Consider the following 10,905-nt stretch of genomic DNA (forward strand, 5'->3'; position numbering starts at 1 on the left):
ACGTAATATTAGCGTATTGTGTGTGTATAAGGACCATAAATGGCACCTGTTCAGAGACGTGTTTACGAAGTGGATTTCAAACTCCAGGCTGTCAGTCACGCAGTAGAAGCTGAATTACGTAGAGTAGAAGCTTATTACGCACAGCGTCTTTGTTTACATTTTGACTGTGTAAACAAAGACTGATTTTTTTTTTTTTTTTTTTTTTTTTTTTATTATGCACCAGGTTCATAGAGCAGTCAGGTCCCCCACATGTAGCATGTAAGTTGGGACATCGTACACTGATGGACACAGCAAAGTGCCTGGGATATTGTGTGGGAATATCTATGGCAAATATGGACTAGAGCAGGGGTGGCAACTCCAGGCCTGAAGGGCCAGTGTCCTGCAGGTTTTAGATCTCACCCTGGGTCACGACACCTAAATAAAATGAGTTCATTACCAGGCGTCTGGAGAACTTCAGGACATGTTGAGGTGATTTAGCCATTCAAATCAGCTGTGTTGGATCAAGGACACATCTAAAACCTGCAGGACCCCGGCCCTCGAGGCCTGGAGTTGGACGCCCCTGGGCTAGAGGTTCCCAAGTTTGACTTCCATGTGAACCATGTTTATAAGACCATGAATCCTTCACATTTTAAATGTGGCTGACTTTGCAGTAAACTTACTCTTATGTTCATATATTCAATTTCTCCTTCTACACTTGGTCACTGTATTTAAATACAAACTAATAGAACAGGTTTAGGAGGGTTTTGTTTTTTAAACAAATGAAACTGCAGATTTATGTCTTGAAAACGAGCTAATATTAGCACTGGGCCTTTGTGCTGCTGTATAATTGGGTGCATATGAGTGACAGTGACTGCGCACGTGTGTGTGTGTGTGTGTGTATTTGCACTTGAGCAGGATGGACTTGTGTTCTCCTGCAAATCTATTGTAGGCATTGGTACAGCAGCTGTATACACACAGCTACAAGGCTGCTCCTCATCACCTACTCTCACCTTTCAGAACCTGAAGTCCCGCCCCCTCCCCGCCGTATGCCAGTGTATCATGCAGCAGATAATAAATAAAACAGTCAGCCACTGTGTTTGCAGAGTTGTTAGTTAATACCTTAGTGATATATAAATGTTGTCTAAATGAAGTGAAATTATTTTATCATTCATAGACACACATTACAACTACCATATTTTCTTATACGTAAGGCGCATTAAACAAGACAGTCAGATAAGTCTAACTTTATTAAACTCATTCTTCTTGCTTCCTCCACTTCTGTACCATTGATTCATTAATGCTGAATTCTCTCACAGCTGCTCTATTCCCATGTTGTTGCAGTATATGAATGACTAACCTCGTATTGTGGATGGATTATCTCAGTTGTTCTCCTGCTGAAGTTTGGTCCCTTTACAGCATCCTGCCATGCGATTACATTTGTCCCTAACCATCGGGAACCCTCACGTTAACTTTTATCGAGTGAAAAGAGTTAGCGTTCATCCTCCAGCTTCACTGTGTTTATGCTAACATAGCTGTGTCGCTAGCAGTCAGGTAGCACATCATTAAATACCAGCTAGCCCAACTTCAGTAACCCTACAAACGTCACTGCTGTTTAGTTTTCTGTCTTCATTTATGTTGGAAGTGATAACAGAGCTGTACGTTTGAATTTTTTCAGAAATCTCTCAGTCAGAACATGGTATGTCATGCTTAGGTGGAAGCTAGCGAGCTAACTCCCTGCTAACTTCTAACTCTGTTAAATGTAATAAATTCTGTTTTCATGGATGCCTGGATGTTAAACTTAATTGTTACACCTGGTAAAGCAGCAACGCTGATCATTTTATTAAAGATGAAAGAATTTAGACCGTTTTTAACTCTCAGTGATGCTGCAGTGTTTGTTTGACTTTGGGACCTGAAGCGACAGAGTTTAGGACCCAGATTCCTCTCCGAGGCTCCTGACTACGGTAGCCGTAATGCTCCAACAGTCCATCAAGCGGTGCGGCTTCGTAGCTCACCAAAGTCATATTAAAATATTTTTGAGCGCCGTGTAGCACATAAAATCGGTTGAGGTCAGTAAGCACAACCAGAATTCTTTTTTATTTTATTTTTTTAATTTATTTATTTATTTTTGCCTGTCCCGTTTGGTTCTTCTGCCATCAGAATTGTTCTCTAAAGGCGAAAAAAGATGCCCAACGGATTTACTTTACCAAATGGACCATCCCAGCCTTGCCGTAATGGTCTATTTGATTCACCTTTTATTGTTTATTTTATTTATTTTTTATTTTCACTTGCTAGATACGGGACAGACTTGAATGAGGAAAAGAAAAGGGAGAAAGGAAGAGGGGGGGGGGGAAACAGCGGAGAAGAGGGACAGGGATAAAGGGCAAAAAACAAAAACCAACTAAATAAGCAGACAAAAAAATGCATATATCGATCATCTGGATCACCTGTTGAGAAAGAAAAAATAAAACAAGCAGAAGAAAATGAGAGCAATACAATAAACAACATCACGATGATATATGGGAATATAACAGTAAATACAAAATATTAAACATTATTGTGCAGCACATAAGATCGACAGCGCACAGTGTGCTTTGAGGTAGGAGCCTTGTGTTCTGGGGGCCTCTGGATGTCTGGAGTCTTGATCTCCTCCATACCTGCTTCATGCCCTGGAGGACGGGGCTGTGGCCCCCCCACACTCCCTAGCAGATCGTTACATGAAGGAACCTTTTAAAAACAAGCGCGTCCATGCTCACAGGTGTACACACGGGTGATCACACCCACAAACTACACCCTTTTTGGCTCCTACCTCAAAGCACAACCAGACCAGTTTTATAACGTTGTACAGCTGGTAATGTGTTTATTAAAACCTACTCTTCATAAGAGTGTAGAAAACCAAAAGTAAACACGCCTGTATTCATATAAACATCAGTCATTGAATCGTTTTGTAATTCTCATTAGCATGAGCATGACTCACAGTTGCACACTTAGTGCATTTTTGATCATGTGTTATGCAGTAGGTGCCTGTAGGATGTGCTGGGTTAACGTCTTCATTTTGGCCTGCAGCAACCTGTTGACTCTGCAGTGTTATAGTCTTCAACATGGCCAGATCAGATTAAATCTTGAGACACACACTCAATCTTTTTTTAATCATTTCAGAGAACATTACATTAACTTACCTTCATTTCCTGGAGACCAGATCGTGTCCACTACTTACCCTTCTCCACGATTCACTTCGCCGGGAACCTCTTTTTCTCCCCAAATGGAACTGTATTGTACCCAACATATCAGTAATACAACTACACACACAGGAAGCAAGTGGTGATGCTGTTTGTGAGGCAGACGAGAAAGGAAACCAGTGAGCCCATTAATGAAGCACAATGAAGACTCTCACACTGAGCTGAATTATTCCCAGCCCCATGCATGACTGGAGTCCTGCTCCAGATTTTATCAATGTGCGACACAATGGTGCAGGCAAATACGCACACACTGACAGCTACACGCTAACATGTCGCTCTTTATTCTGTTTAAACACACTGTATGTTGGGTAGATCATTTAGAAACACCAGTTAGTGTAGCTGAGGGGAAGCAGAGTACTTGGAGGACACCCACCCAGGCAGGGGGCCATGCCGACTCCTGCAGTACGCTCTGCTGGTTGGTGCTGGGAAGCATCAGTGCTGACTCTGCTTCCCGCAGTTGTGTGATGAATGAAAATGGAGAGGTTTAAAATGTTAAGCTTACTTATCCCGTATAATGAGAAATTTTAAAATAAGAAACATTTGACATAAAGAGAATGGATCAGTTTTTATAAACAGTATATAATGTGATGTTTGACTTCATGTGCACCTTAACCAACTGTGCAGACTATATAGATCAGATGCTTATTCATGGACAGCACCAACTCACTCACTGCCTTCCAGCAGAACTGTAACAAATCCACAGCAGGGAGATTACAGTCGTTTGTCTCAGTCTGCTCACATCGTGTCAGCCCCCCTTTATTGTTCTCTGTAAACCAGACATGGGTCTCTTCATGTGTTTTCCACCTGCTCTTTCATCCTGGAACATCCAGTTAGGTCACAAAATATCAGCTTTTTTCTACCATCGGTTCTGTACATTACCACAATCAAGTTTCAATAAAACAACTAGGATGGAGTTGAAGTGCAGGCTTTCAGCTTTAATTTAGTGGGTTTAACAAAAAGATTGATTAAAAATGAATGAAGAAGAAAAACTCAGTGCATCATGGGAATCCCCCAGCAGCCTAAGCTTCAGAGATCCAGCCCTAACTATATGCTGTAGCAAAAAGGAAAGTTTTAAACCTGTGGGGGCACCCACTGTGCTCAACAGTGCTCGGTTTAGGTGCCCATCAGGTCTCAAAGATGGGGTCGGATTATTCAAGACGCTGTTTGTGACCGTTTCAAACACAGTAACCTGCTAACTCGGACTCATTGGAAGGAGCTTCAAAAAACAAACGAATTCATTTTTGCAATATTTTTTATTTCTCAGACCTAATTATTTACACTTTCTTCCAAAACAGCGTATGACTACATTAAACCTCTCTCACACTGCATTACTATACAAAGTTAAACATTTGTAAACGTTTGTGACTTTTAACCACTAGTCGGTCGTAGTCTTAAATGTGCTTTTTTTCCTTCTTTCTCTCTTGCATCAGACGGAGATTATCAAGGGGACATGTGGCAGTGTGGGGATGACGTTCAGGCACGTCACTGCCAGTGAGGGCGATGCAGTGCATGTTTGCATCGAGACAGTTTTGCCCAACTCCCCAGCAGCTTTGGCAGAGCTGCAAAAGGGTGATCGTCTCATTGAAATTGGAGGTCCGAGGTGTTTGTGTTACTTTCTAACATGAAACATTCGTTTCTTTGCACTTCTAATTTGAAACTTGCATGATCTCATTCTTCTTTTCTCGTTAACAGGTGTTAAAGTGACGTCCTCGGTTCAGGTACCAAAACTGTTAAAGCAGGCCGGAGAAAAGGTGTTGGTACTTTACGAGAGACCAGTACGTCATCAGACTCCCTCTTTGGGAAACCCGGCAGCTCTGCAGGAAGGACTTGAAGAAATTGGTTTCATGTCCCAGCAAGCAGGTTATGAGGAAGAGCCAGCCCCCATCAGCACCCTTTCTGACCTGTCTGACAGCAAAGACGTAGACTCTGAGTTTGAAGAGTTGATTGTGGAATCCAAGTCTAGCGGTGGCACTGCTGGGCAAAATAGCAGTGCCACAATTATCAGTGAGACCAAGGAGGATTTCTTACTTACAGTAAACCAAAGCCCCAAAAGGACTGTAGCCAACCTGGCTTCTAAGCCTCTTGGTACTATATCACCCATCCTCAACCGCAAGTTAAACCTGGTGGGTCTCCAGTCACCACTAAAGCCCCAGCCCAAAGAATCACCAAAGCCCTCCCCACAAAAGACCAGTAGTGATCCAGGGGAGGTTCTGCAACGCCCTACTGTCCCTCCCCCACCTCCCCCTTCCCGCCCTCCAGTTCCACCACGACCGCAGATAAGGTTGACGTCGGCATCCTCCGAAACGAGCCTTTTGGAAAGTGTGGATTCTGCAGCTGCTAATGTCACCGCTGCTCCTTCCATTACTAAGACGACCAGTGCTTCAGAAAAGTCTCCAGAAAAGGTTCAGCGCGCTGGACCCGGTGAGGACAAGTCTGCCACCGAGAAGGCATGCGTCAAACAAACGGAGGCGAAACAGTCCAGCAAGGCAACGGACATGAGTGAGGAGGTACTTCCATCAACTGTGACCAGCAGCAGCAGCAAGGCCGATCAAGCAAAGGACAAAGCATCGGAGAGCTCCTCCAGTACACGGGACAGTGTAGAGGACCACTCCCTGTGGGAATCCACAGAAACCATGTTTCGTAACCAAACGGCACACTGGTCCAAGGCATCTGTGGTGTTTGAGGTAGAGAGCAACCATAAATACCTTAATGTGGCCCTGTGGTGCAAAGATCCCTTTAAACTGGGCAGTCTGATATGCCTGGGTCATGTGAGCCTCCAGTTGGAGCACATAGCTCTGGAATGTATGGCCACATCTTCAGGAGAGTACCAGAGCACCTTCAGGTTGGGGGCTCCAGAGCCCAGAGCTAACGTCAGTCGCACTGCATTACGCAGTCTCAGCACCCACAAAGGTTTCAATGAGAAGCTGTGTTATGGAGATGTTACTTTAAACTTCTGTTACTTAGCTGAGGGGGAGCTGGACTATCCAGTTGGGCTGGTGGAAAGAGAAACAGAGGGCAGTGTTCAGGAGGAGGACCTGAGGGAGAGGGAACCCGTCCCTGCAGCGCCACGCGAGGACTTGACCTACAGCGCGCTGCAGTTGCAGGAGGTCCGTCATAACTTCCAGGACACACAGTTCCAGAACCCCACCTGGTGTGAGTACTGCAAGAAAAAGGTTTGGACCAAGGCAGCCTCTCAGTGCATGGTCTGCGCCTATGTTTGCCACAAAAAGTGCCAGGAGAAGTGCCTCACTGAAAATCCTTTTTGTGTGGCCACAGCCGAACGCCGTGGAGCTGACCTCGAAGCCAAATCCACCATAAACCGCGCCACCACGGGTCTAACTCGCCACATTATCAACACCAGCTCCCGTCTGCTTAACCTTCGCCAGGTGCCCAAGGCTCGGTTTACCGAACAGGTAGCCGACGTGGTGCCGGGAGCGGTGGAGCCCTCGCCTAAACATACCCCCAACACATCTGACAATGAAAGCAGCGATACTGAAACGTACACCAGTGGTGCCAGCCCCTCAAAGCAGCCAGCTGGAAGCGGTGGGAGCAGTAAACTGGTACGTAAGGAGGGCGGGCTGGACGACAGTGTGTTCATAGCTGTGAAGGAGATAGGTCGCGACCTTTACCGGGGGCTGCCCACAGACGAGCGCTCCCAGAAGTTGGAGTTGATGCTGGACAAACTGCAACAGGAAATTGACCAGGAGCTGGAGCACAATAACACCCTTCTGCTGGAGGAGAGGGAAGCCACAGATGCACGCCGCAAGGCCCTTATCAGCACTGCCCTGGCCAAGTCAGGGGAGAGACTCCAGGCCCTCACCCTGCTCATGATTCACTACCGCGCAGGGATCGAGGACTTGGAGTCGGTGGAAAGCACTTCTCCTTCAGAGCAGCGAGGCTTTAAGGGCAAAGAAGAAGGTCTGGAGGAAGAGGCGCTCCTGGGGACAGAGGTCTACGACAGCGACATGTGCAGCCCCGTAGATGTGCCGCTGCTGGACGACATTACCGAAGAGCAGATCTGTGTGGAGGCTCTGCACTAAAATAAGACTGCATTTAAAATACGGGGATGTGGGCGTCGAGCGTCACCTGTAATTTGTTTGTTTCCTTTTTCATGTCAAAATGAAAATAGTTTCAAGGCCGTTCCTTACAAGGACCGTACGGTAAAGCCGCTATTGATCTACTGATTTCCATGCGTGAGGTTTTTAAAGGGAAGAATGAAAGTTGCACGTGAGTTATCGAACGCCAGCTACACATTGATCCCTTTGGTTTCCTGCGACCTGAGAATGTCACTGTATGCATTTAATGCAGGTTGCTGTCTTACCTTTTATTTTGGAGAACAATTATGAAACATGAAGAGCAACAAGGGTTTGTATTGTTGGCTGAAGGATCCTGCGAGCAGTCCTGATTTTTCTTTTGTAAAATGTTTGAGTTATCACAGCGATCGGTGGGGTTTCACTTCTGCACATGTGTCGTTTATATATTGTTTTCCTCAGTGTTTTGATTGGTTGGTCTGTATTCAGACAATCTGTTGTTTTTATTTTATTGTTCTTTAAATGTCCCTGGGTGCAAGATGATCCCATCGAGTTATGAATATTTCTGTAAATGTTATATTTCGTTGAGAACATTCCTCCGGTGTGCACAGCGGTTCTGTGGCACGTTGTTGGTAAGTGTGAGAGAGACATGATCTCTGAATGTGAGCCGGGAGCCTGTGTGATGTTGAAACCGCTTTAGCACCTGTGTTTTCAATCCACACCTGGTTTGATCCTGATTGTTTGCCTTTAAGTTGTTTCCAAACGAATGTCTGTTCTTTTCCACGTTGTGTCTGTACACAGCTGTTTGGCACCACCCTCCCTCCGTCCTTTAAAATGCTGAGCATTAAGTCTGTTTGACTGTGTCAAAAAACAGCTATAGCTCCCAAAGCGCCATGATCTTCATTCACTGTTTACAGCTGCTGAGAACAAGAAGACATCTGCGTGTTGGGGAAATCTGCCCGTAACCCTGAACACAGTCCTTGTGACATGTCATGTGATGCTATAGAAGGAGATGTACTGTATGAAACGCTCGAATAGAAGAAGCCTTTTGTTGTTAAATAGACTTCATGTGTAAGTTATGAGGAGCTAAAACACTGCAGTGAATGAAGTACAGGAGCAGCAGGTGTAAAGGCAAACCTCTTCACTGTTGTGACTATGAGAATGTCTCATCTTTGCTGACAGCAGTTGGTCTCTGATGTTCACCTGTGACTCGCTCTGTGTCCTTGTGGCTTCTGGTTGAACGTCACTTTGTCAGTGGAGAGCAGGTGTGAATGGGTGAAGTCAGTGAAGCTGACCTATTCAAAAGCCACGAGTGAAGATCTGCATAGACGAGCCTACAATCTGCTCTTCACACTCCAGTGTTACCGACTGAAGATCCAACAAGATCAGAAATGTTCCCGTCTGCTGTGGTTAATCTGTTGCTTATGTGCTGTGGATATTGACACACTGGTTGCTATAGCTGTCTTTTGATCTTTGTGCAATATTTGTTTTATGAAGCGCTGCTGCTGCTTTTCCTCGTCCACTGAACTCACACGCTTCTGCCCCCACTCACAGCCCTCCCCGTGGAAACTCCACAGTGAGTAAAAGCTCCGCCCACTGCTTTGACCACTGCTTTGAGCAGATTGAGATGGTGTGTTTTTTGTGTGTATGTATGACGGATGTTGTTTTTTGAGAAAGCCTCGTGTGATGAAGCTTTATTGTACATACGCTAAATAAACAAAATCACATGAACTCCCATTGGTTCATCGTGTTGTTGCTTCTCTGCTTGAGCGCTAAAAAAACGCTCTTTACTACCAGTTTCATTCACACAGACGTTCAAAACGCTTTTTCTCTGTGCCCAAGTTATTTCGAACCAACACTTATTGATTAATGCGTCAGGAGAAACTCGGGGCTTATGACAGTAACATTGATGCAAGTCTTCACGTGATGACCGGCACACCATCGTTCAGCCTTTGTAGTGAACTCAGCGTCACAAAAAGCTTTATTTTACTATCAAGAAGTTCCACTTGGAAGGCCAAAACCAAAAGTTAGCTATGACACTACTAGCACGGTGTATTCAGATTGAATTTGGAAACGTAGTGGCTTAAAGCCAACACCATATTTCCCACAGAAACCAGGACCATCTATGGATGGGAAAGCTGCTCAGTTGGGCCTGTTTTCATGAGAGGTGCACCTATGACGCTACATGCAAAGACCAGTGTGAATATGTATGATGACAACGTTGTACAGTTTGACTTCTGTGCTAAAATTGCCACACAGTAGGAAAAGTGCATGTATGTATTTATGTGCATCAAAACCTCAGCCTTTACGTTGCTCTAAGTGCTCAGTTTCAGATCGATTGTTCTACTGACTGACTACTCAACACTGCTCTTTGTGTTGAAGTTTGGGCTGTGAATGCTGCAGCCTGCATTCACTTCAGTCTTGGCTAGCTTACCGTTAGCATGCTGTCTGTGCTGATGTCTGCAAAGAGCCAAAGTTGTGTAATACAGTTGTTCATGGCCTTTTTTGCTGTCTGAAAGAGACGTTCCTTCACAGACATACAGAATAAGACTAACCTGTGAAAACACTTGACAGCAGCTTCTTAATGTGGAAATATTCACAGTTCAAAGAGAAAGCTACTTTGAGCTGTGAATAGTACAAAGCTACGCTGAAAGAGTTCATGGAGACAGAAATAAGGTCCCCTTCTCTACGCTGCAGTAGTTTCCTCTTGAAGTTTTTTAGAAGTTGTTCTTTGAAACCCAAGAAAGTTTTTAAGTTCCAAGTGCAAGCCTTTCATTTACCGTATACGAGTGGCCTGACGCCATGTCTCAGTACCTTTGCTGTATTCTTTGGTTGCACTAGGCTAACCCCCAAAATAACCAACCCATTAATGTCTTAAACAATTCTTTAAAACCTCTAAAAGGTTTTTCAAATGATCCTTTAAGTTTAGAATTTGAGTTTAAATGTCTTCATTTTGCCTTTAAGTCACATATTTAATTCATTAAAATTTTCATTGAACTGAGTCACAAAGATAACTTGACAGTTTTAAGTGATCGACAGTAAGAAACAGTCTGATTAAACATTTGCAAATGATGCTTGAATGACTGGAAAACAGTCTAATAACAAAGTGCAACGGATTGAACATAGTGTGAAATTAGCAGCGAGGCTGTAGTCTCGTTTCCAATCAAATACATTGATAACTTCTCACTTATGGGGCGATCGTGGCTCAAGAGTTGGGAGTTCGCCTTGTAATCGGAAGGTTGCCGGTTCGAGCCCCGGCTTGGACAGTCTCGGTCGTTGTGTCCTTGGGCAAGACACTTCACCCGTTGCCTGCTGGTGGTGGTCAGAGGGCCCGGTGGCGCCAGTGTCCGGCAGCCTCGCCTCTGTCAGTGCGCCCCAGGGTGGCTGTGGCTACAATGTAGCTGCCATCACCAGTGTGTGAATGTGTGGATGAATGGGTGGATGACTGGATGTGTAAAGCGCTTTGGGGTCCTTAGGGACTAGTAAAGCGCTATATAAATACAGGCCATTTACCATCTCTGCTATTTTTTTTAATGCATTAAGGATTGTTTTGCTTTACCATTGAAAATGATAATCATCACAGCAGAGACAGCACCGCTGCTAGTGTCATTGAATGATGATCTTTGATAGCGTGTCCCCAGCTCCTCATTGAAGGCTGT

General features: G+C 44.8%; 1 protein-coding gene across 1 annotated transcript in view; it reads left to right on the top strand.

Moving 5' to 3' along the window:
* Window positions 1-8,983, top strand: part of pdzd8 (PDZ domain containing 8) — a 40,163-nt gene extending 31,180 nt beyond the window's left edge. The window contains exons 4-5 of the mRNA XM_026189446.2: window positions 4,646-4,808; window positions 4,908-8,983. Of these exons, the coding sequence (XP_026045231.1) occupies window positions 4,646-4,808; window positions 4,908-7,255 (2,511 nt within the window). The 3' untranslated portion in view covers window positions 7,256-8,983. The remainder of the gene's footprint in view (window positions 1-4,645; window positions 4,809-4,907) is intronic.
* Window positions 8,984-10,905: the final 1,922 nt, after the last annotated feature.

Source organism: Astatotilapia calliptera, chromosome 13, assembly GCF_964374335.1.
Source record: "Astatotilapia calliptera chromosome 13, fAstCal68.1, whole genome shotgun sequence".
Lineage (NCBI taxonomy): Eukaryota > Metazoa > Chordata > Actinopteri > Cichliformes > Cichlidae > Astatotilapia > Astatotilapia calliptera.